This window comes from Macaca nemestrina, chromosome 15 (assembly GCF_043159975.1).
Source record: "Macaca nemestrina isolate mMacNem1 chromosome 15, mMacNem.hap1, whole genome shotgun sequence".
Classification (NCBI taxonomy): domain Eukaryota; kingdom Metazoa; phylum Chordata; class Mammalia; order Primates; family Cercopithecidae; genus Macaca; species Macaca nemestrina.
Genome location: NC_092139.1, coordinates 59,398,543 through 59,424,830, shown reverse-complemented (window position 1 = coordinate 59,424,830; position 26,288 = coordinate 59,398,543). Strand labels below are relative to the sequence as shown.

Genomic DNA, 26,288 nt, shown 5'->3' with positions numbered 1-26,288 from the left:
TTTCCAAAAGTCTCAAGTCATTCTAAATGTAAAAAACTCAAAGTCTCACCTGAGATGAGGCTACAGGCCCTTCTGCGGATGAGTCCCTGAATTTAAAATGGAGTTCTTTTCTTTCATGGTACAATGATGGTACGGGAACTGGGTAAGCTTTCTCATTCCAAAGGGAAGGAATTTCCCAGAAAAATAACACAAATGGGCCCATAGGCCCAATGTACATCCAAAACCCAGCAGGACAGTATTCACTGTATCTCACAGCTCGAAAGTCATCAACAGAACTCAGTATCATGTGCATAGCATTAAGGAGATAATGTTTAACCATTTGTGAAGGATCCAACCCCCACCCTCATCTTTCACCCCCACCCACAAAATAAATTACCTCATTCCCCCCACACCCCTGCCTCCAACCCACACTCTTCTCCATGATTCCATCACCTCCCATTAGGCTCCAACTTTAACATTCACCATTACAATTGCATATGAGTTTGGCAGGGATGCAGAGACAAATCATATTATTCTGACCCTAAGCCCCATATCTCATGTACTTCCCACACTGCAAAATACAATGATGCCTTCTCTACAGTTGCCCAATATCTTAACTCATTCCAGAATTTACCAAAATGTCCAAAGCCCAAAGTCTATTCTGAGACAAGGCTGCTGTCTCTTCTGGCCCTGAGCCTCGGAAATACAAAGCAAGCTAACTACTTCCAAGGTACAATGATTGTACAGGTATTGGGTAAGCATTCCCAGCCAAAAGGAAGAAATTTGCCAGAAAGAAGCACAAAACACAGATAGGACTTACAGACCGCATGCAAGTCAAAAACTCAGCAGACCAGTCATAGAACCCAACAGCTCCAAATCATCTTTTGTGAATCCAGATCCCACATCCAGAGCACAAGGGTGTGAGGCCTGGGCTCCCAAGTACTTGGGCGGGTCTGCACCTGTGGCTTTGCAGGGTCTAACCCCCACAGTTGCCCTCATGGGCTGGGCTGGTGTTGAGTACCTGTAGCTTTTCCACACTGAGGGTGCAAGCTGTTAGTGAGTCTATGGATCTGGTGTTTGCAGAATGGTGCCTCCCTGTGTGGGGGTAACAACCCTGTATATTCCTTCTGTATTGCCCTAGTAAAGGATTCCCATGAGGCTCTTCCTCTTGGAAAAGTTTCAACCCGGACACCCAGGTTTTTCCATACATACTCTGGAGTCTAGATGAAGGATCTCCAGCCTCCAGTCTTGTGCTCTGTGCACCTGCTGGCGTAACACAATGTGGAAGCCACCAAGGCTTGCAGCTTGTACCCTCTGAAGCAGTGACCTAATCTGTACCTATGCATCTTTCAGTCATGGCTGGAGCTGGAGCTGGAGCTGCAGGGATGCAGGCAGCAGTGTCCTGAGGATGGACACAGCTGCGGGGCCATGGAGCTGGAGAAAGAAACCATTCTTTTCTCCCAGGCCTCATGGCTGCTGCAGAAGTCTCTGAAATGCCTTCAAGGCCTTTTTAACATTGTTTTGGCTTTTAGCACTGAATTCCATTTTATGCAAATTTCTGAAGCCTTCTTGAACTTTCCCACTGATAATCAGCTTTTCTTTTTGACCACTTGGCCAGCCTGCAAATTTTCCAAACTTTTAAGCTCTTATTCTCATTTAAATATAAGTTTCACTTTTACGTCATTTCTTGGGTCACATATAAGACCACAGGCTGGTCGACACAGACAGGACACCTCTTGAGCTTTACTGCCTAAAAGTTCATTCCACCAGATACACTCTAAATGATCACCCTCAAGTTCAAAGTTTCACAGGTCTCCAGGTTAGAGACATCGTGCACTGATGTCCTTTGCTAAGGCAAAACAAAAGTAACCTTGGCTCCTGGTCCCAGCAAGCTCCTCATTTTCATGTGAGACCTTCTAAGCCTGCCCATCACTGTCCATCCTTCTGTCACCATTTTAAGTATAACAATTTAACAAGTCTCTACATTGGTCCAAACTTTTCCACATCTTCCTGTCTTCTTCGAAGACCTCCAAACTCTCCAACCTCTGGCCGTTACATACTTCTCAACCTGCTTCTACATTTTCAGCTATGTTTGTTGCAGCCTGGCAATGTGGTAAAACAAGAAAAATCCATTTCAGGAGAAAAATTAATGCAGGCTTCAGATATTTGCCTGAAAAGACGTTGAGTGCTGATTGCCAAGACAACAGGGAAAAGGACTTGAAGGCATTTCATAGCTCCACTTCCCAGGAATAATTTTCTCCATACTCAGAAAGAAAAGAGGTTGAACTGGCTCATGATTCTGCAAGCTTCAAATAAATCATAGAGGCTCCCACTTCTGAGAGGACACAGGAAGCCTCCCAGTCATACCAGAAGACCAAGCTGCAATGGGATGTTGTATATGGCAGAAGTGGGAACAAGACAGAGAGACGAAAAAGGTGCCACACCCTACTATACAACCAGATTTCCCGAGAACTCCTTATCATAAGGTCAGCATCAAGAAGATGTGGCTTAACCATTGGTGAAAGATCTGCCCCTACCACCCCCACCCCTCACTGATTCCAAACAAAAGCCTGAGGCAGAGGCAGAGCCTCTTGGAAAGCCTCTACTAGGGCAGTGGAAAAAGAAAAAAAAAAAAAAAATATATATATATATATATATATATACACACACACACACACACACAAATATATATATGTATATAATATAAATATATATGTATATAATACAAATATATATATATTTGTGCTTGGATGGTCCACACAGGTTACTGTCCTCTAGACCACAGATTCATAGACCCACCAAAAGCTTGCACTCTCAGTATGGAAGAGCTACAGACACTCAACAGCAGCAAAGCCCATGAAAGCAGCCATGGGGCTAAAGCCTGCAAAACCGCAGGTGCACTGCCCTAGTAGAGGTTTCCCATGTGACTCTGCCTCTGCAGCAGGCTCCTCCCTCTTTCTGCTACCCACCACCCTCTCACCACCCTACTGCCAGCCTACTCCTCCCCACCCTACCCACTGGTTTTTCCTTCCACCGCTACTAACCTGTTTATGATTAAATCACCTCCCACCAGGCCGCACCTCCAACATTCAGGAATACACTTCCCCATGAATTTTTTAGGGAAACACAGCCAAACCATGTAATTCTGACCCTGCACCCCCAAATCTCATGACCTTCTCACAGAGAAAAATACAAACATGCATTTTCAAAAGTTTCTCAAAGTCTTAAATCAATCCAGCAGTAACTTAAATGTAATAAGTTCAAGTCTTATCCAAGACAAGGCTGCAATCCTTCCTGCCTAGAAGTCCCTGAATGTGAAAGAGAAGTCTCTTCTTTCAGGTTACAATGACATTGCAGGCACTGAGTAAGCTTTCTCAATCCAAAGGGAAGATTTTCCCAGAAAAATAACACAACTGGGACACGGGCCCAATGCGAGTCCAAAGCCCAGCAGGACTGCATTCATTTATCATAAATATCACACAGACTGCATTAAAGAGATAGAATTTAACCATTTGTGAAGGATCTGCCACCCACAGTGTCCATCATGATTAAATCACCTTCTACTGAGCCCCACATTTAACATTCCCCGTTACAATTCCACATGAGTTTTGGTAGGGACACAGAGCCAAATCATATTATTCTCCCCTTGCCCCCCAGTCTCATGTTCTTCTCATACTGCAAAATACAACGATGACTTCTCTACAGTTCCCCAATGTCTTAACTCATTCCAGCATTTACTCAAATGTCCAAAGCCCAAAGTCTCTTCTGAGACAAGGCTGCAGTCCCTTCTGCCCCTGAGCCTCTGAAATACAAAGCAAGTTAATTACTTCCAAGGTACAATGATTGTACAGGGATTGGGTAAGCATTCCAAGCGAGAAAGAAGAAATTTGCCAGAAAGAAGGACAAAACACAGATGGAACTTACAGACCCCATGCAAGTCAAAAACCCAGCAGGCCAGTCATTCCATACTACAGTTCCAAATCATCTTTTCAGAATCTATGTCCACATCCAGAGCACATGGTGGTGTGATGGCTGGGATCCCAAGGTCTTGGGCAGCTCTGCAGCGGTGCCACCGCAGAATCTTTTCCCTATAGCTTCCCTCATGGGCTGGGCTGGTGTTGAATGCCTGTAGCTTTTCAACACTAAGGGTGCAAGCAGTTGGTGGGTGTATGCAACTGGGGTCTAGAAAATGGTGCCTCCCTCTGTGTTGACTCCAACCCTATCTATACTCTCTTTCTGTTCTGCCCAAGTAGAGGTTTACCATGAGGCTCTGCCTCTTGGAAAAGCTTCTCGCTGGACACCCAGGCTTTCTGATATATCCTCTGTAGTGTAGATGAAGGCTCTGAAGCCTCTAGTCTTGTGCTCTGTGCACCTGCTGGCTTAACACTATGTGGAAGCCGCCAAGGCTTGGAGCTTGCACCCCTGAAGCAGTGACCCAAGCTGTACCTGTGCATCTTTCAGCCATGGCTGGAGCTGGAGCTGCAGGGATGCAGGCAGCAGTGTCCTGAGGCTGCACACAGCAGTGGGGCCATGGGGCTGGCCCAGGAAAACATGCTTTTCACCTAAGCCCCAGGGCCAATGACAGCAAGGGCTGCTTCAAAGAGCTTTGAAATGCCTTCAAGGCCTTTTTCCCATTGTCTTGAATTATTAGCACTGGGTCCCTTTTTATGCAAATATGTGAAGCCCTCTTGATTTTCCCCCTGAAAATCAGCTTTTCTTTTGGACCACTTGTCCAGTTGGCAAATTTTCCAAAAGTTTAAGCTCTGCTTCTCATTTAAATATAATTTCCAACTTATGGTCATTTCTTTGATCACACATAAGAGCATGGGCTGTTCAATGTAGGCAGGACAACTCTTGAGCTTTGCTGCTTAGAAGATCATTCCACCAGATACATCACCCCCAAGTTCAAAGTTTCACAGATCTCCCAGGCAGGGTCACTTTGTGGACAATTACTTTGCTAAGGCAAAACAAAAAAACCTTGGCTCCTGTTCCCGGTAAGTTCCTCTTTTTCATCTGAGATCTTCTAAGCCTGGCCTTCACTATGCATCCTTCTCTCAGTCTTTTAATCACAACTATTGAACAAGTCTCTGCAGTGATCCAAACTTTCTCTCATCTTCCTGTCTTCTGCCAAGCTCTCCAGACTCTCTAAGCTCTGGCTAATACCCAATTTGGAACCACTTCTACATTGTCAGCCATCTTTGTCGCAGGCTGGCAATGTGGTAAAAGAAGAAAAGTCCATTATCAGGGAGAAACATCTAGAAGGTCTCCAATATTTGCATTAAAAAAGGCCCAGTGCAAATAACCAAGAGATTGGGGGAAAGGTCTAGAAGCCATTTCATAGCTTCACTTCGCAGCATTAATGTTCTGTATGTACATAAGGAAAAGAGGTTTAATTGACTCACAGTTCTTCAGGCTCTAAAGAAAGCATAACTGTTTCTGCTTCTAGAAGGACTCAGGAAGCCTCCCAATCATATCAGAAGACCAAGGAGCAAAGAAATATTTCATATGGTAGGAGTAGAAGCAAGATAGAGAGAGGAAAGAAGTGTTATATCTCATGAGAACCCACTATCAGGAGATCAGCATCAAGAAGATGGTGCTTAACTACTGGTGAAGGATCCACCCACCACCCCATATCCACCCCCCGCTGTTTGCAAGCAGAAGCCTGAGGCAGAGGCAGAGCCTCTTGGAAAACCTCTACTAGTGCAATACAGAAGGAAAACATGGGCTTGGAGCCCCCACGCAGGACACCACCATCCTCCAGACACCAGAGTCATAGACCCACCAATAAGTGTGCTATTATGTAGATAAACAGGTATCTACAATGGTCCCAGTTTTCCCTCATCTTCCTGTCTTCTTTCAAGCTCTCCAAACTCTCCAACCTCTGGCTGTTACCCACTTCTTAACCTGTTCAGCTTTCTTTGTTGCAGCATGGCAATGTAGAAGAAAAGAAGTTCCATTTCAGGGGAAACTTCAAGAAGGCTGCAGATGTTTGCGTTAGAAAGAATTCCAGTGCTAATCGCCAAGACGATGGGGGAAAAGTCATTGAAGATATTTCATAGATTCACTTGGCAGTACTTATTTTCTGTGTGATCGTAATGAAAAGGGGTTCAGTTGGCTCATGGTTCTGCAGGCTGTAAAGAAAGCATAGTGGCTTCTGCTTCTGGGAGGACTCAGGAAGCCTCCCAATCATACCAGAAGGAAAGCAGCCATTAAATGTTTCATACGGCAGGAGTAGGAACATGCCTGAGAGAGGATACAGGTGCCACACCCTGTTATAAAACCAGATCTCATGAGAACGCACTATCAGGACATTTGCATCAAGAAGATGGTGCTGTTTAGCACCATAAGATGGTGAAGGATCTGCCCCGCAACACACCTCCATCCCCTACTGCTTCCAGACAGAAACTGGCTGCAGAGGCAGAGCCTCCTGGAAATCCTGTAATTTGGCAGTGCAGAAGGAAAATAAGGGCTTTGAGTTGCCATGCAGGAGGCCACCATCCTCTAGACCCCAGATCCATAGACCTACCAACAATTCCCACCCTCAGTATGGAGAAGCTACAGGCACTCAACACCAGCCCAGCCCAGGAGAGCAGCCATGGGGGCTAAAGCTGAAAAACCACAGGTGCACTGCCCTGGTAGAGCCTTCCCATCAGGCTACTTCCCCTTCCTACCACCCACCTTCCTCCGCAGCAGGCTACTTCCCCTTCCTACCACCCACCACCCTCGCACCACCCTACAGCCAGCCTACTTTTCCCTACCTTACCCACCCCTTTTTCCTTCCACCCCAGCCCTCCCATCCATGATTATATAATCTCCCACCAGGCCCCACTTCCAACATTTGGGATTACAGTTCCACATGAGTATTTCTAGGGGCACACAGCCAAAATATATCATGCTGAACTTGAGCCCCCCAAATCTCAGGTCCTCCTCACAGAGTAAAACACAGTCATGCCTTTTCAAAAGTTTCCAAAAGCTTAACTCTTTCCCACATTAACTCAAATGTAAAAAGTTCAAAGTCTCATCTGAGACAAGGCTACAATCTCTTCTGCCTATGAGTCACTGAAGTTAAAAGTGCATTCATTTCTTTCAAGGTACAATGACGGTACGGGTATTGGGTAAGTTTCCTCAATGCAAAGGGAAGAAATTTCCAAGAAAAATAACACAAATGGGACCACACGCACAATGGACACCCAAAACCCAGCAGGCCAGTGTTCATTCAATCTCACAGCTCCAAAATCGTGAAGAGAACTCACTGTCAGAAGGACAGCATCAAGGACATGGTGTTTAACCATTTGTGAAGGATCCACCCCACCCCTGCCTTTTACCCGTAACCCCACCACCTTCCCCTCAATTCTCCCCACCCCAATACACCCCAGTTCTCCCCACCCTTCCCCATCCAAACTCCACTCTCCACCATGATTATATCACCTTCCACCAGTCCCCACCTTTAACATTTGCCATTACAATTCCACATGAGTTTTGGGAGAGACATAGAGATAAATCATATTATTCTGTCCCTGGTCCCCCAAATCTCGTGTTTTTCTCACATTGCAAAATACAATGATGCCTTCCATATAGTCCCGCAAATCTTAACTCATTCCAGCATTTACTCAAATGTCCAAAGCCCAAAGTCTTATCTGAGACAAGTCTGCAGTCCCTTCTGCCCATGAGCCACTGAATTATAAAGCAAGTTAACTACTTCCAAGGTACAATGATTATACAGGCAATGGGTAAGCATTTCCAGCCGATAGAAAACAAAATTGCTAGAAAGAAGCACAAAACACAGATGGGACTCATAGGATAAATAAATGTCCAAAATCCAGCAGGCCAGTCACTCAATCCTACAGCTCCCAAATCATCCAGTTAGAATCCCTGTCCCACATCCATTGCACAGGGGTGTGAGGGCTGTGCTCCCAAGACCTTGGGCAGATCTGCACCTGTGGCTTTGCAGTGTTCAGCCTCTGTGGCTGCTCTCATGGACAGGGCTGGTGTTGAGTGCCTGTAGCTTTTCCACACTGAGGGTGCAAGCTGTTTGTGGTTCTATGAATCCGGGGTTGGGAGAATGATGCCTCCCTGTGTGGGGACTTCAACCTTCTATGTCCCTTCTTGGCTCCCCTAGTAGAGGTTTCCCATGAGGCTCTGCCTCATGGAAAAGCTTCTTCCTGGACATCCAGGATTTTCTGTACATCTTCTGGAGTCTAGATGGGGGCTCCCAAGCCTCTGTTCTTGCTGTAAGCACCTGCTGGCTTAACATTATATGGAAACCATCAAGGCTTGAAGCCACCTCTGAAGCAGTGACCCAAGCTGTACCTGTGCATCTTTCAGCCATGGCTGGAGCTGGGGCTGCAGGGATGCAGCCAGCAGTGTCCTGAGGGTGCACACAGCAGCAAGGTCATGGAGCTTTTCCAGGAAATCATTCTTCTCTCCTAGGCCCCAGGGCCTGTGACAGCAAGGGCTGCTGCAGAGGTCTCTGAGATGCCTTCAAGGCCTTTTTCCCATTGTCTTGTCTATTTGCACTGGGCTGGTTTTTATGCACATACCCTGAGGCTTCTTGAATTTTCCCACTCAAAATCAGCTTTTCTTTTTGAACACTTGGCCAGGCTGAAAATTTTCCAAACTTTAGGTCTCCACTTCTCATTTAAATAGAAGTTCTGTCTTGAAGTCATTTCTTAGGTAACACATAAGAACACAGGCTGTTCAATGCAGACAGCGCACCTCTTATGCTATGCTGCCTAGATGTTCATTCCACCAGCTACATCCTGAATCACCACCCCCAAGTTCATAGTTCACAGATCTCCAGGGCAGGGTCACTGCACAGCCATGTTCTTTGCTAAGGCCAATCAAATGAAACCTTGACTCCTGTTAACAGGAAATTCCTCATTTTCATCTGAAACCTTTTAAGTCTGGACTTCAGTGTTTATCCTTTGGTCAGCTTTCTGATCACAAGTATTTAACAATTCTCTACAGTGGTCCAAACTTTTCCTCATCTTGCTGTCTTCTTAGCTTTCCCAACTCTCCCGACCTCTGTCTTTTACCTACTTCTGAACCTGCTTCTACATTGTCAGCTCTCTTTGTCACAGCCTGGCAATGTAATAAAAGAAGAAAAGTCCATTTTCGGGGGAAAATTCACAAAGGTTTCAAATATTTGCATGAAAAGAAGCTGAGTGCTGGTTGCCAAGACAAAGAGGAAAGGGCCTTGAAAGCATTTCATGGCTCCACTTTACAGCACTAATTTTCCATATGATCATAAAGAAAAGAGGTTTAACTGGCTCATGGTTCAGCAGGCCGTAAAGGAAGCATAGTGGCTTCTGCTTCTGGGAGGACTCAGGAAACCTCCCCATCATACCAGAAGGCCTAGGGGCAAGGACATGCTACATATGGCAGGAGTAGAAGCAAGACTGAGAGAGGAAAGAGGTGCCACACCCTGTTATATAACCAGATCTCATGGGAACACACTATCACAAGGACAGCATCAAGAAGATGGTGCTTAACCATTGGTGAAGGATATGCCTGCCACCCCCACCCCCTGCTGTTTCCAGGCAGAAGCCTGCTGCAGAGGCAGGGTTCTTGGTAAACTTCTACTAGGGCAGTGCTGAAGGAAAATATGGACTTGGAGCCCCCACGCAGGTGGCTACCACCCTCCAACCCCCAGAATCATAGTCCCACCAACAGCTTGCACCCTCAGTGTGGACAAGCTACAGGCACTGAACACTAGTTGAGTCCTTGACAGTTCCAATGGGGGCTCAAACCTGCAAAGCCACAGGTGCACTGCCCTAGTAGGGGTTTTCCATGAGGCTCTGCCTCTGCAGCAGGCTACTACCCCTGCCTACTACCCACCACCCTCAAAACCACCCTACAGCCAGCTTATTCCTTCCCACCCTCCCCCCTTATTTCCTTCCACACCCCCCGCCCATCCATAATTAAATCACTCCCTCCCAGTCCCTCATCTTTCCGTCATGCTCCAATCCCTCCAAACCCTTCCAATCTTTGTTTGCTAGCCACTACTGAGCCTGCTTCTACTTTTTCAGGCATCTGTATAGCAGGCTGACTATGTAGTAATAATGCAAAACCCAATTTAAGGGGAAAAATTGAAGAAGACTTCAGAAATTTGCATACAAAAAAGCCCTGTGCTAATAGCCAAGACAAAGGGAAAAAGGCCTTGAAGACATCTCACAGCTCCTCTCGGCAGTTTTACTTTTCTGTATTATTGTAAAAAAAAGAGGATTAATTGACTTATGATTCTGCAGGCTGTGAAGGAAGCTTAGTGTCTTCTGTTTCTGGAAGGAATCAGGAAGCCTCCTAACTATATCATGAAGCCAAGGGACGACGAGATGTCTCCTAAGGCAGGAGTAGGAGGAACACAGAATGAGGACAGAGGTTCCACAGCCTGTTAAACAACCAGATCACATGAGCACTCACTCACTCTCAGGACAGCATCAAGGGGATGGTGCTTCATCATTCGTGAATGATCCACCCCTACACTTTAATGACTAAATCTTTTGCCACCTAGGCTCCATCTCTAACATTAGGAAATAGAATTCCGCATGAGTTTTGGTAGGGACACAGGGACAGAATAGTCCCTGATCCCAGGAATCTCATGTCCTTCGCACATTGCAAAATACAATCATGCCTTTCCAGCATGAGTCTTAACTCATTTCAGCATTAATTCATTTCAGCATTAATTCATTTCAGCATTAACTCAAAGTTACAAAGTCCAAAGTCTCATCTGAGTCAAAGCAACAGTCACTTTTGCCTATGAGCCTCGAAAATAGAAAGGGAATTCACTGCTTCTAAGGCACAATGATGGTACAGGCATTGTATAAGCTTTCCATATCCAAAAGAAAGACATTTTCCAGAAATCTTCTTATATCTGAGACCTCCTCAGCCTGGCCTTCACTGTCCATGTTTCCGTCAGGATTTTTGTCACAACCATTTAACCAGTCTTTATGATGTTCCAAAAGTTTTCTCATCTATCTGTCTTCTTTTGAGCCCTCCAAACTCTTCCAACCTCTGCCCATGACATGGTCCCAAAGCTGCTTCCACGTTCTTGGGTATCTTTATAGCAATGCTCCAATCCTCATTTGCCATTTTCTGTATGATTTGTTTTGAAAAAGAGGTTGAATTGACTCATGGTTCTGCAGAGTGGACAGGAAGCACAGTGGCTTCTGCTTCTGGGAGGACTCAGACATCTATCAATCATCGTGGAAGTGGAAGACAAAGAAAGAGTGAGTAAGTTGTCTCACATGGCAAGAGGAAAACACGGAGAGTAGGGAGGTGACGTAGAGTTTTCAGTGACTAGATCTCATGAGAAGTCGCTCATGATTGTGAGGATGCTACAAGGGGATTGTGCTGAACCATTCATGAGAAATTTGCCTTCATAATTCAATCACCTTATACCAGGATCCACCTTTCACAATAGGAAATATAATTCAACAGGAGATTTGGTGGGGACAAACATGCAAATTACATCATCAATCTTTGAGTATAAAGACATCCACAGCAGGCTTTATCCAGCCAACTTCTTGGAGATTCTTTATAGGATTTGAGGCCTATAGCACATACACTAAAATATTCATACTTCAAAAAGCAGTAAAGTGGTATTATCATTCTTCCAAAAGTTACAATGGTAGTTTATGCATTCATAGCATGATTTAATTCATGTTTGCTACTGTTTCTATTGTATCATCATATTAACTGTTTCCTACACAATTCTGTATTCAGCTGGATTTCAGTTGATCACAAAACCATCTTTGTGCTACCACCGATATCGGACACTAGCTCTTTGCTCTAGTGTTATTATTCTCTGTAGAATGAATCCTTGAACTCGAAACAGTCCACGATCGAGTATCTAGTCATTCAACACTATCAATTCCTGGGTGACTTTGAAAAAACAGTATCTTTTGCTGCAAGAAATGCAGCATCTGTGAGTCCATGTCTCTCACTCGAATTGGATGAAAGTGGTGAATTTCAGCCAAAGTAGCCAAAGAAATCCTGTTCCTGTGATTCTGACGTCATCAGTCTCTGCACCTCTGTCTTCACTTCTGCCACATATTGCCGGCTCTCCGTGACTTTGGTAAGAGCGTCCTTGTGCATGTGGATGATGTCCAGGATGTTGGTCTGGTGTCCCTGAGACAGCACTAACAGGTCCATGACTGGGTCCAGGTCCTGCCTGGGCTGACTGGCAAAGAGCTCACTGATAGTGTGGAAGGCCTCTATGGTGAAGTGGATGGCCTGGTCCGACTCCAATGCCTGGCTGAGGCTGAAGTACTGGCTGCCATCTGATGCTCTTTCTTAAAGCCTGTTACCATCATCTGCTTGCATGTCAACTCATTGGCTGTGAAGTTGAGCTGAGTGCCCGGTTGTCCATCTTCTTGGTGAAGTACTTGAAGCTGTCAATCTTGCTCTCCCATTCCTAAAGGTTGAGGGTCACTCAGGGTGGGCTCAGGGACAGGAAGAATCTGGGACTCACCATCTCATCGTTCTCAGCCTTCCTCTTGCCCTGTCTCCAGGCTGTCTCTTCAGTGCTGGTGGGGCACATCGGGAAGTGACAAAGGATGTGGCATCCTGCCCACACCCAGAAGCTGGCCGTGTGGTTCATCCACCAGACTGGGCCCTTTCTGCACTTGAACATAGATGCCACTTCAGTGCTGCCAGGGAGATCTTCACCAATCAGCCCAGGCAGGACCTGGACCCAGTCATGGACCTGTTAGTGTTGCCTCAGGGACACCAGGCCAACATCCTGGACATCATCCACATACACAAGGAAGCTCTTACCAGAGTCCTCCTCAGGATGGCCTGTGGTCTGCCTCATGGCACCCAAGAAGCCCACAGTGCTGTAGGAGCCCTGATGCATGGGCTGGAGCCCCAAAGGCAGTGCACAGCCTGCTCCTGAGCCTGCTGCTCATATCCTCTATGTGGCTCCATTTGCAGTGCAGTTGTTGCACTGAGGCCTGTGCATGCCAGGCAAGGCCAAGCTGGCTCAAAGAGCAACCAGCCACCTCGGCAAGGGTGTGCCAGGAGCAGGTGGACCAGTCCCCAACTCACTGCCAGTCAGGGTCAATCAGTTATTCTGCCCTGGAAGCAGGGCCCCAGTGCCATCTGCTTTTCCTCAGGCCTCCACTTCATCAGCTGTCAGGTGGTGGTCACTCAGGGTGTGAGAAGCTGGCCATCTCTGTTTTCTTGAGTGGATGAGGTTGGTGGCTGGTCCACCTGCTCCTGGCACACCCTTGCAGAGGTGGCTGGTTGCTCTTTGAGCCAGCGTGGCCATGTCTGGCATACATAGGCCCTGGGTCCTGACAAGCTGCTCTGACTGAGCTTGTCCTGTCTTGGGCCAAATTCTAAGTCTGGCCAGGGCCACAGAAGGATGAGTCCCCTGGGTGGTAATCCTGGCTGCTGCAGGGGGGTGCATGGTGCCTCTCCCATCCCAGGGCTCAGGATGAGGCCCGACTGAGATAGGACCCTTTAGGTATGGGACTTGTGCCCCAGAAGGTGGCCTCTGTCACAAAGATCGGGTGAGAAGATGTATGGCATGCTGCTGGCTGCCAGGGCTGTTGGGATGACACATTCACCCTTCCTTCCAGGGACCTCAAAGTGACCAGCTTTCCCTTTAAGAATGACTTCTTAAGGCCCAGGAGTCATCTGGGGCTGCAGGGCAGCTGGCCGCATGCTGCCCTGGCTTCTTCCATGGTGAGCTGGTCACTACCCACCAAGGGGAGTCACATGCAGGCACCATGCAGGGCGCTTGTCTCTGGACCTGCATCTTGGTTATCATGGAGCCAGACTGGGCCTGGTGACAGGGCCCTGATGGGGTTGTCCTGGTGGTCCTGGGGGTGTCCAGAGGAGATTCAGAATGGAATTGCTGTGAGGATGAATGAGATGACTGTCAGCGCAGAACAGGCACCCGGTGAGTGTTTAGGGTTTATCCTCAGCAGCTGCCCAGAGGCCAAAACCACCCACCTGATAGCAACTGTCCCCAAGCCAGGAGGAAGAGAAGAGAGCAGGTCCCACTCACCTGAGTCTGATGAGTCAGCTGTGCTGAGATGTGCTTCTCATGTAGAAAACAGTCCTTCACGCAGAGCCACTCACGGACTCTGCTCTGTGCCTCTAACTGCTCCACAACACAGAGGCGATGGGGGCTCAGCAACAGTGACATCGTGGGGTGACACAACCCAGCACAACTGGAGCCTGCTTGGGTCAAGAGGGCCCAGGGTCAGTGTCCTCTACCCCCTGAACTGACACGTGTGCATGCAGTGTGTTTGTGCATGTGTGTGTGCCTGTGTGTGTGTGCGTATGTGTGTGTTTGTCTTGCTTCTCTGGCCAGGCTTAGCTTCTACACTCAGGGGAGCACCCAGGTCTCACCACTGTCACAACCAGGGCCCGTGGCCAGCATTAGAGCCTCTACAGGTGCTCTCCAATCTCTGCCTTCCCCATCCATGGGAGTCCTGGGAATGCAGACAAAGGAGGGGCACCGTGTAGAGCAGAAAGGGCTGGCATCCTCTCTAGGTGGAATACAGGTCCTGTGTAAATTTGTAGGTCTGCCAAACAGTGCTGGATACAACACATCTTCTCATCTTCTTTTACCAGCCACCTGCCAGGGTGCCCTGACTCACCTTCCCTGCAGATGGAAGCAAGGAGACTCCACAGACAAACCCTCTGCCTGAGGTCACACAGTGGCCAGATGGCCAGGTTCCTACTGACCAGCCGCCTCTGACCAGATCCCTACTGACGAGGCCCCTAATGACCACTCCTCCATTGACCAGGTCCCACTGACCAAGTCCCAGCTGACCATGTCTTCCTAACCAGGCTCACACTTAATCGGCCTCATGGGCCAGACTCCACTGACCAATTTCCCACTGACCTGGTCCCCACTGCCCAGGTTCCCACTGACAAGACCACAATTTCCCAGGTTGCCGCCCCCCCATCCCTCACTGAACAAATCTCCATGGATCATTCCCCAGCTGACCAAGTCCCCTCTGACCAGGCCCGCACTGACCAATCACCAAGCCACTAAGGCCCCACACGGACCAGGCCCCTGGTATACTGTAGAGGCCCCACCAACCAGTTTTTCATTGTTTATGTTCCAACCAATCAGGCCCCACTAATAAGACCCCCACTGACCAGGTCCCCACTGACCAGGCTTCCAATGACTAGGTTGCCAGGTCCCCACTGATGAGAACTTTATGGAGGAGAACACCACTAACCAGGCCCCTGGTGATCAGGTACCAACTGACTAGGTCCTAATGACCAGGTCATTTCTGACCACGGTCTACCCACCCGGCCCCTGAACAGTGCTGCTTAAAGTCTCATTACCATGCCCCCCCTTAGCCCACAGACCCTCCCTCCCTGCATGCATGCCCAGGGGTCAAGCCCTGGGGGTTTTCTTGGGACAAGGCCTCTCCTCCAAGACACAGGGAGAGACAGTCAGCCTCAGGCTCCAGGTAGCCAGCTTCACACTCATCCCCCAAGGCCCTCAGGGTTCATCTCAGAGGAGAAAGTGAGGTGGCCTGGCACAGCCTGGAAACCCCATCTACCCTATCCCTGAGTGTCAGAGTGGGAGGAAGGGAGGGACATTTGGCAGACGAGACACCCTGTGCTGCTGGGTCTCCCGGGGCCCTTCCCGCAGAGCCCGATCTAGAGACACAGCACAGAGGCTGCAGGGAGACTAACCCAGAACCCTTGAGGCTGAGCCAGGGACCACATGAGGACTGTCCCCAGACAGCCAGAAGGCCCTTTGCTAGTTTCTTGGTACCTCAGTGGATGCAGCAGCTGTTCTTCTGTTGGGGACCAGTGAGCACATGCTGGGGAGGGCTCGCCTGTGCTTCCTCAGTGGCTCCACCTCTGCTTCTAAGAAAAATCACTCATTTCAGGGCTGGGGCAGAGAAAACACAAGATTATCTTAGAACATCTTGTGCCAGAAAGTAAAAAAGTGCTGACAGAGTAACAGGCACAAATCAAAAAGACATAAAGGGTCAGCTTAGAATATCTACCACTGGCCTAATCTTGGGGAATTGGAGCACCAGAATCATGAGCTTTCCCTTCTCCCTTATTTATTGGTTTTATTTCTCCATGTAGAACAAAGAAGAGAATCAGAAAATAATCACCTGGCAACCATTGCAGTAATAATTGCTCAAACACAAGTCATCCATGAAATGCCAAATCTAGTGTGTTTTGAGGAGTAACCAGATATTTACAGAGCCTCAGATCATCACCACGCAAAATACGGTTCAACTACAAAAAGAAAATCATAACATTAGCATGGACAAGCCTGGCAGGTACTCCTTAGGTCTCCTAAGTAATAAAGACTGTGACATGCAAATAAGTCTTCGATGACCTCTACTAAAGAATCAATGATGACTTGGTTGTTTGGCTGTTTAAACAGCTGGCATTTGGGCAATCTGAGTATGTCAAACTCAATAATACTGGTTTTCATCTGCAAGATCCACTTAAAACTGAAGAGACTGAAAAACATCACTTAAAATACCCTACAAGTTATCTTCATACATATGATACAAAAATATCCTACTTCAGTAAAGATTGTGATGTTGTATATTTTATGAGAAACAATTAAAATGTTGTGAAAATAGCCCAGTAATAAAGTTTTATAATCTTTTATATCACAAAATTTGTCCTTATAATTTTATGGTTAAATATTCTCTTGATTAGATGTGGCTTACCAGTGGATTCTGTAGAAGAAAGTAGACGGGTGAAAGTGTCCAACACAGCAACAGCTGGAAAGAAAAACAAAGAATTATGTTCTTTACCTAAAACATTTTGGTTAGCTCATTGTGATTTTAAAAACTAAAGAGTTGAGAACTTTATCAGAGTTAATAAGAATGAGAAATATGTATGTACATTTACAATACAAGATTACTATTAAATAATTTACACATGGCATTAAATCTAATTGTGTTTAAATATCAGAGCTTTTCCATTCTTCATTCATCTACTCAACAGACACGTGCTAAGATTCTAGAACCAGCACTAGAATTTCAAGATGAAGATGGTATGGTCCACCTCCCAACAGTCATAAGCTATACCCTAAAAAAACAGACAAGACAATGTCCATATGGAGTCATGGATACACGAGAGGTATACAGCAGGGCACTACTGGAACACACAGAAGGGTCCTCTATCCCACTTTTATGTCAATATCATGGGCTTTCTGGTGGAGGAGATAATATAGCTTGATACCTGAAGGACAAGGAAAAGCTCATCAGAGAGAGGGAAGAGGTGCAGGCAAAGAGCCTGAGGTGGGGAAGAGCCCTGCAGAGTTCCGCTCTGTCCAGTTTGGTGCTAGAGCAAAGGGCAGAGTGCAGTAAGTGGTGAGAGACAAGGTTGAGTAACTTGACAGGAATCACATTGACGTGGGTGTTTTTATTTCATGGTGAAAAAGTTGGAACTTTTCCTGAGAACAGACGTAAGCCAATGACACAGTAAATGACAGGAGATTTAAAATGTCACTTGTCAAGTGACTGCTTATGAAGGGTTATTGCTCAGCTAAGTATTTCTGAATGAATTTGACATCTGTTGGCCTTCAATCTCTACCAAAACCCTGAGAACTTGATGATGCCTTTGTTTTCTGAGAATCGTTTCAGGGTGCTGGCTGACAGTTCCATGAGGATGGCAAAACTTAAGAAAGTGTAGAGCCAGTGAAAAAGAGATGCATAGACTTCTTGGGAATTTTTGAAGCTATGGGATGTGATGAATTTATGGTGCACAAGGACAGTCTTCTCTCTGGAAGTTTTTGTTTTCATATCTTTCATTAGATGTGTGTAAGAAGAGAAAAATACTTAACGTGATATCTACTAACCCAACAATGAGAAGGAATGCCATTTGTTATTAAATTTTATTTCTAAAATAAACCTAAATTTAAGGAATAAATTTTGGCAACATACTTCTCTTTGTTTCTCTAATTATTTGTTCTACACGGTCCGGCTCCATCTAAAATAAGTGAAAATAATAATAATGTTTAAGTTAAACAAGAAACATTATCATGAAAATAATATATCACTTACAAATTGTGGCCTTTAGTATTTTTAGTGACTAGACATAACTTGAAGTTGGCTTCAAAAGAAAAATAATCACATACATAAAGTAAATTTTCTACTGATTTTAATTTAGATAATAGAGGATGTATCTGTGTAATGCTGCTTAGAGTAATCAGACAAAAATACAGTTAATATTGGTCTACTGCATAGACATAATTTTAGAAAGGTGGTGTTTATTAGTACAAAGGTTAAACAATGGCCAGGTGTGGTGGCTCATGCCTGGAATCCCAGCACTTGGAGAGGCCAAGGCGGGAAGATCACGAGGTCAGGTGATCGAGACCATCCTGGCCAACATGAGGAAACCTGGTCTCTACTAAACATACAAAAATTAGCTAGACATGGTGGCCCACACCTGTAGTCCCAGCTACTTGGGAGGCTAAGGCAGGAAAATTGCTTGAAGCCAGGGGTTGGAGGTTGCAGTGAGCCAATATTGCACCACTGCACTCCAGACTGGCAGCAGAGTGAGACCTTTTCTCAAAAAAGAAAAAAAAAATTAAAGTCATCTTTTACAATGAATGCATTACTTTGAAATTCTTAGCAGAACTCTGCCCTTTATAAAAGTTTAATCTGTTTTTTTACTCCACTAAATTTTTATCTTAAAAAGAAATTTCTGTTCTCTACTTATACTAAACTTTTTTATGGTAAATTTTTCTTTTATTAATTTTTTTTTCTAGTTTGTATTCTCAATTAAGGTGGTACCTGTGGAGGTTTTTTCCAAAGGTATATTGAGGCATGCCAAGATTTGGAGTACAATTGAACCCATCACACAAGTAGTGAGCATATGACCCAATAAGTAGTTTTTCAACCTTGGCCCACTCTGTCCCTCCCGTTCTTATTTCTCAGTGTCTGTTATTCCCATGTTTATGATAATGTGCACCCAATGTGTAGCTCCCACATCAGTGAAAGCAGGAGATATTTGGTTTCTGTTTCTGTGTTAGTTTGAGTAGGGTAGTAGATTCCAGCCATATCCACGTTGCTGCAAAGGGCCTGATTTTGTTCTTTTCATGGCTGCAAAGTATTCCATTGTATATATGGAATTCTCCAATCTAGCTTGGATTTTCAATCTACCTTGGATGCACCTGGATTGACTCCACGTCTTTGCTATTTTGAATAGTGCTGCAATGAACACACATGTTCATGCATCTTTATGTTACAATGATTTATTGTCCTTTAGGCATACCCCTAGTAGAGTAATGAGGTTGCTTCATCCAACGGTCATTCTTAGTACTTAATTTCCAAACTGCTCTCCATAGCAGCTGAACTAATTTATATTGCCACCAACAGTGTGTGTTTCCTTTCCTCATAGCCTCCCCAACATATATATATATATATATATATATGTGTGTGTGTGTGTGTGTGTATGTATATATATATGTTTTTACTTTTTAACAAAAGTCATTCTGACTGGTGTGAAATGGTATCTCACTGATGTTTTATTTGGCATTTCTCTGATGATTATCAATGGTAAGCATTTGTTAATGTGTTTGTTGGCCACTTACATATGTTATTTTGAGAAGTGTCTGTTCATGGCCCTTGCCCAGCTTTAACGGTGTTATTTATTTTTCGCTTTTTGATTTGTTTAAGTCTCTTATGGATTCTGGATAACAAGCATTTGCTGTATCCATAGTTTGTGAATATTTTCTTGTATTATTTAGGCTATCTGTTTAATCCAGTGATAGTTTCTCACGCTGTGCAGAAGCCCTTTAGCTTAATTAGATCACACTTGTCAATTTTGTTATTTTTGCAGTTGCTTTTGAGGAGTTAGCCATAAATTAATTGACAAGCATGATATCCAGGAGAGCATTTCCTAGGATTTCTTCCAGGATTTTTATAGTCAGAGGACATACACTTATGTAAGAAAGGCACAAACTGATTTTTTTTTTTTTTTTTGAGATAGTCTCCATCACCCAGGCTATAGTGCAGTGGTATGATCTTGGCTTACTGCAACCTCTGTCTCCTGGGTTCAAGTGATTCTCCTCCCTCAGTCTCCCGAGTATCTGAGATTACACATGCCTGCCAACATGCCTTGCTAATTTTTGTATTTTTAGTAGAGACGGGTTTCATCATGTTGGCCAGGCTGGTCTCAATCACCTGACCTCAGGTGTTCCACCTGTCTCAGCGTCCCACCTGTCTCAGCGTCCCAAACTTCTAGGCCTTGGGACTACAAGTCTGAGCCACCGCGCCTGGCCAAGCACAAAGCTTTTAACATAAAAAAGGAAATTAACATTTTAGGGTTTTGTTTAATTCATAAAATGCAATTAAATTGGATTCTACTAAATAATAAGCATCCATATGTGGTAAAGTGTTTGGATGCCAATCATTCAGTTGTGATTATGGGTGGGAAGAGTTGAGATGGTGCAAATAAACTTTTCTTAAAAGTTTTTATTTTCAAGATGGAGTCTTGCCCTGTCACCCAGGCTGGAGTGCAGTGGTGTGATCTCGACTCACTGCAACCTCTGCCTCCCAGGTTTAAGCAAGTCTCTGCCTCAGACTCCCTAGTAGCTGGGAATACAGGTGCCCACTCCCCACCTGGCTAATATTTTTTTGTACTTTAATAGAGATGGGGTTTCACCATCTTGGCCAGGCTGGTCTTGAACTCCTGACCTTGTGACACACCTGCCTCAGCCTCCAAAAGTGCTGGGATTACAGGCATGAGTCACCGTGGTGTCTGCTGCAAACAAACTTTAAAAGTGACATGGGCTGGGCGCAGTAGCTCATGCCTGTAATCCCAGCATTTTGGGAGGCTGAGGCAGGTAGATGACAAGGTCAGGAGTTTGAGAACAGCCTGGCCAATAGGGTGAAACCCTTTCTCTACTAAAAATACAAACATTAGCTGGGTGTAATGGTGGGTGCCTGTAGTCTCAGCTACTTAGGAGGCTGAGGCAGGAAAATCGTTTGAACCTGAGAGGTGGAGGTTGCAGTGAGCCGAGATGGTGCCATGACCCTCCAGCCTGGACAACAGAGTGAGACACTGTATTAAAAAAAAGAAAAGAAAAGAAAAGAAAAGAAAAAAAAAAAGGCGGTAGTATGCACTGCAACTAAACTAGAATTAGAGAGTAAGCCAAAGCATCTCAAGGTATATCGTCAGTTATTAGGCAATAACATGCAATTTCTAAAACCTAACTTAAATGCAGCTTTTAAAGACATTTTAAATGTGTCAGTTTAGTCACATGTATTGAATAAAGCTAGGAAATGGGTATCTCTTGAAAATGAGAGCTCCAGGGAATTAAAAAATGTAAAGTTCCCATTTCCTTTCTGTGTTAACATAGCTAATTATGATGTTTAGTTAACATGCATAAGTCAACAGAACAACTCAGTATTTCACCAAATTACAAAGAGGAATTATATTAGAGAAACGAAAGCCAAAAGAGAAACGATCATATAACTAACCTCAGTGAAGTAGTTCTTGCAGTTATTTGAAGTCTGTGGGTTTGAAGTAGGAATTCTGATGGGCGTTTGGGGAACATATTTTCTGTTGAGTCCTCTACTAGTAAGATTTCCAACACAAGGTGACTCTGGGTCTCGCCTTGTAGGAAGAGTGCTGAGAAAATGTTTCATCCGCTCTTTCTCCACAAGAAGCTTGGCGCTGATCATTGCTATTTTCTTATTCGATCTGTAAAGTAGCAAAGACAAATGCTTAGTATTTCATTTTTCCTTAAATGATTCTTAATGACTTGCAGTTTTTAAAACGTTGCCCTGAGAGTAAACCAAAGTACCCACTAAATGGTGTTTTCACACCGAAGATGTGTGACAGCATACCTGTTGTAAGCAATTATAATTGTAAAATCATTCTAAAGAAGCACCCGTGTTTCTAAGGTAATTTATACTGAACAAGCAGTTCAAACAAAGTAGACAGGGGAGAGAAACGGCTGTCAGTGATGCACGGCTCACCAGGTGAAACTTGCTGCTTTCTAAAATGGCTCCACTTGTGAGATTCTAAAGATTCCATTAGAAATACTTGTATTTAAAGGGTAACTATGTGGGAAAATGAATATGTTGATTTGTTGGAGTATAAGAACCACTTCACTGGAAATAATTATATCAAAACATCATGTTGTACTCCTTGAGGTAGGTTAAGAAAACTAAAATGAACAAAAAAAAAATCTAGGAATAGTTGTGTTTAGTAAGGAAATTTTAGGTTTCACCCTTGCACATTTCACCCATTATCTGGGAACAATTAAGCATTTGGCACTGAGGAAGAACTCAGAGCAACAGCTCCTGGGGAGAACCAGATGGTGTGGCTTGGAATAAAAAGAACTAAAGCAGCGCTGAAGGCAATTAGCCCCCAGCACCGTGACCAAGGCACTGGAGTAGCGGGCTTGTTCTTTCTGCCTCCCACACAAATCTTCAGGCTGAACAAGGTGTTACTTTTTAACCACTTTGTGAATTACACTTCTTTAAATTCCTTGATAATTATTCCCTATTTCACAAGGATGCCTTTCTGTAACACCTTGAAAATGTTACACAAATAGTCTTTCTTGAGACACCCTCTATTGCTAATACTAAAAATCACAATTAAAAACGATTGTGCCCAGAGTAGCAGTACCACTCGACACTTTGGGTGTAGGTTGTGATCTACCGAAAAATAAATTAAACTCATTAATCTTTCTATTTAGGGAAACTCTGACAAGTAATTTTATAACAAGATCGCTTTATGAATTATAAAGCTTCAAAAATACTTAGTGACAAAAACTAATAGATCAGATTAACTACATGAGAGTTTTCAGAGGAAAAAAGTCATACAAAAGCAAAAAAATAAAAATAAAAAATAGAAATGGGACAGACATTATCCTTGACTAATATTTTAAAGGTAAGATTATTTACTAACATTATTTTCCAAAATTACATTATCAAATTAGCATTCACTTCGTACTAATCTCCTGAAGCCATCTCACTAAAAATTATGTTTTCAAAACAAATTAATGAGCTTAATTCATTTCCTACGATTGCATGTTTTGACTTACTTTGTTATTTTTTTTGACATGGAATTGTTAGCTTTCAATGCTGCTGCAAAGGCTTCCTTATATTCTTCCAATTCGGTTGTAACCTCTTCATAAGCAGTTTTCATTTCGGAGAATTTACATTCCACATCTTTAAGGGTGAGTTCCTTCTTATTTAGTGAAGCCATGTTATCCTTGCTTAACTGCTCCAATTGTTTTTCATGTTGTGCTTGTGTCTAAAACGAATGAAAAGAATACACTTTTAAAACAATTATAACCTAATTACCATATGTTTTTTGCCTTTCATTTTGAGTCAGTGATTCAAAGAGCAATTTTGAATATGTTAAAAAAAAGAGGCTGGGCCGGGCGCGGTGGCTCAAGCCTGTAATCCCAGCACTTTGGGAGGCCAAGATGGGTGGATCACGAGGTCAGGAGATCGAGACCATCCTGGCTAATATGGTGAAACCCCATCTCTACTAAAAAACTACAAAAAACTAGCCGGGCGAGGTGGCGGGCGCCTGTAGTCCCAGCTACTCGGGAGGCTGAGGCAGGAGAATGGCGTAAACCCGGGAGGCGGAGGTTGCAGTGAGCTGAGATCTGGCCACTGCACCCCAGCCTGGGTGACAGAGCAAGACTCTGTCTCAAAAAAAAAAAAAAAAAAAAAGAGGCTGGAGCTTAACATATTTATCAGCAATATCCCAAAAACTAATAACTGATTTCAGAATTAAGTCTGATTTATACAAATTCGAAATCATAATTATGTTACTGTTAATGTAATCTGGTCATACAAGAAGTAATAGAATCCATTCATAATTTTAAAAAGTGATCAAAGAACAATGTAGCTTAAGACCAATTTAAAAGTATCACATAATTTCTAAATCACAATTTTTTCTTATGCCAACTGGTCTTAATCATCAAATGACACCATAGTGAGAATCATTACTCTGAAAGATTGATCTTGTTATAGTAATAATGGAAATTTAAATGTTTAAAAGAAAAAACAGATGCCATTTTCTTTCTAGAACTCTACAAAGCAAATTGCTACAAGAGAGGCAGAAGAAACACAATATATACATATCCAAAATACAGTTTGCAGTGAAATAAATGAAAGCACATTACAGATAAACTTACCTGATTTAAAAAACTAACCTGTAAATGGATTTCTTCTAATTTTTCTATTGCCTGCATTGCCTTTTTATCTAGCTCTGATTTATATTCTTGTACTTTGCCAAGTTCTACCATATTGTTTTCCATATGTGTCTTAAGATTTAATATTTGTTCTTTCAACATCTTTTTTTTTTTTTTTTTTTTTTCTGAGACGGAGTCTCGCTCTGTCACCCAGGCTGGAGTGCGGTGGCCGGATCTCTGCTCACTGCAAGCTCCGCCTCCCGGGTTTACGCCATTCTCCTGGCTCAGCCTCCCGAGTAGCTGGGACTACAGGCGCCCGCCACCTCGCCCGGCTAGTTTTTTGTACTTTTTAGTAGAGACGGGGTTTCACCGTGTTAGCCAGGATGGTCTCAATCTCCTGACCTCGTGATCCGCCCGTCTCGGCCTCCCAAAGTGCTGGGATTACAGGCTTGAGCCACTGCGCCCGGCCAAAAACCAACAAACTAACTATAAGATTTCTAGAAAGAAAAAAAAACACACAAGAAAACTTGCATGATCTTGGGTTTAGCAATAAATTTACATGATTCATAATTTTTTGAATGACAAATTAGACTTTATCAAAATTAAAAATTTTGTCTGTGGAAGATGTTTAAAACAACAAAATGTGAGCCAAGTCCTCGGTGAATAATTGCAACACACATATCTGACAAAGGACTTATATCTAGGAGATATATAAAGAACCCTTAAAAATTAATAATTAAAAAAATTTTTTTAACAATGATTCATCAAAAAGACGAAACAAGATACTTCATCAAATAATATATATGATGGCAAATAATCACAGAGATAGATGTTCAGCATCATTGTTTATCAGCAAAACACAATTTAAAAAAGCAACAAGGTAACCTACAAAATGGTCAGAGAAATGCAAATAGAAGCCACAATGATAGTCTACCACATTCACAATGAAATGGCTAAAATGAAACAAACAAGCAAATAAATAAATAAGTGAATGACAGTGACAAACAGTATTAAATATTTGAAGATGTGGACCATCTAAGATGTTATTCATCAACTGTGATAGAGTAAATTGGTACAATCACTCGTGAAAGCTTGTGAAAGTGTTCCTTAAATTAAATGTACACATATACTATAACCAAGAAATTCTACTCATATATGAACAATCTCACATATGTGTGTGTTTGTGTATGCATTTTTGTCTACCTATCTGTCCTTTGATTTTTCTCTGATACGCATGTGCAGTAATTTCCAAAATAGCATTATTTATAATTTTTCCAAAACTGCAAACACCATGTATTAGTCAGGGCTCTCTAGGGGGACAGAATTAATGGAATAAATATTTACATGAAGGGGAGGTGTCAGGGACCCAGTGAAGGAGGCAGTCTGTCCGTTCTCAGATCTCAAACTCAGTGCTGGGAGAACCACTACTCTCTTCAAAGCTGTCAGACAGGGACATTTAAGTCTGCACAAGTTTCTGCTGACTTTTATTCAGCTATGCCCTGCCCGTAGAGGTGGAGTCTACAGAGGCAGGCAGGCCTCCTTGAGCTGAAGTGGGCTCCACCGAGTTTGAGCTTCCAGGGGGCTTTGTTTACCTACTCAAACCTCAGCAATGGCGGGCACCCCTCCCCCAACCTCGCCGCCACCTTGCAGTTCAATCGCAGACTGCTGCAGTGAGCGAGGCTCCGTGGGCGTGGGACCCTCCAAGCCAGTCGCAGGATATACTCTCCTGGTGTGCCCTTTGCTAAGGCCGTTGGAAAAGCGCAGTATTAGGGTGGGAGTGTCCCGATTTTCCAGGTGGTATCTGTCACGGCTTCCCTTTGCTAGGAAAGGGAATTCCCTGACCGCTTGCACTTCCCGGGTGAGGCAATGCCTCGCCATGCTCCGTGGGCTGCACCCACTTGTCTGGCAAGGCCACGTAAGATGAACCCCTTACCTCAGTTGGAAATGCGGAAATCCCGTCTTCTGTGTCCTTCACACTGGGAGCTGCAGACTGGAGCTGTTCCTATTCAGCCATCTAATCATCCCCTTTTTATATCTAATTTTATTGCACATTTAATAGACCAGAGTATAGTATAAAGATAATTTTTATATCCACGGTGAAACCAAAAGATGTATGACTTGCTGTATTGTAGTATTCAGTTTTTGCACATTCACTTTATTGTGGTGGTCTGTACTGAAATCAGCAATATCTGAG

General features: G+C 44.1%; 1 protein-coding gene and 1 long non-coding RNA gene across 9 annotated transcripts in view; one reads left to right on the top strand and one right to left on the bottom strand.

Annotated features, from left to right (window-relative positions):
* Positions 1–14,110: 14,110 nt before the first annotated feature.
* Positions 14,111–24,562, bottom strand: LOC139358552 (ankyrin repeat domain-containing protein 18A-like). Of its 7 annotated transcripts, none has more exons than XR_011613697.1 (9): positions 24,116–24,562; positions 22,991–23,202; positions 21,417–21,639; positions 17,874–17,919; positions 17,170–17,271; positions 16,653–16,706; positions 16,080–16,206; positions 15,728–15,847; positions 14,111–14,163 (listed from the first exon to the last, which is right to left on the bottom strand). XR_011613697.1 is itself a non-coding variant. In XM_071079789.1 (6 exons), the coding sequence occupies exons 1-6, from the start codon at positions 24,254–24,256 to the stop codon at positions 16,184–16,186; spliced, it is 699 nt and encodes a 232-aa protein (XP_070935890.1). In that variant the 5' UTR covers positions 24,257–24,560; the 3' UTR covers positions 15,862–16,183. The 7 variants fall into 7 exon arrangements, 1 of the variants encoding a protein (XP_070935890.1); XR_011613698.1 differs by having other exon boundaries at positions 14,143–14,166; XR_011613700.1 differs by lacking the exon at positions 16,080–16,206.
* LOC105467286 (uncharacterized) overlaps positions 16,969–26,288 on the top strand; it is a 38,742-nt gene continuing 29,422 nt past the window's right edge. For both annotated transcript variants that reach the window (XR_011613704.1, XR_011613703.1), the window contains exons 1-2: positions 16,969–17,067; positions 23,022–23,125. This is a non-coding gene — a long non-coding RNA (uncharacterized lncRNA). The remainder of the gene's footprint in view (positions 17,068–23,021; positions 23,126–26,288) is intronic.

Excerpts from the sequence above, each read along its gene's own strand:
- LOC139358552 (XM_071079789.1), bottom strand. The coding sequence starts at position 24,256 with ATGTTGAAAGAACAAATATTAAATCTTAAGACACATATGGAAAACAAT. Across the intron at positions 21,640-22,990 it reads ATGTCAAAAAAAATAACAAA|ATCGAATAAGAAAATAGCAA; the intron begins GTAAGTCAAAAC and ends GCTACTTTACAG. Across the intron at positions 16,207-16,652 it reads TTCTTCTACAGAATCCACTG|TTGAACCGTATTTTGCGTGG; the intron begins GTAAGCCACATC and ends TTCTTTTTGTAG.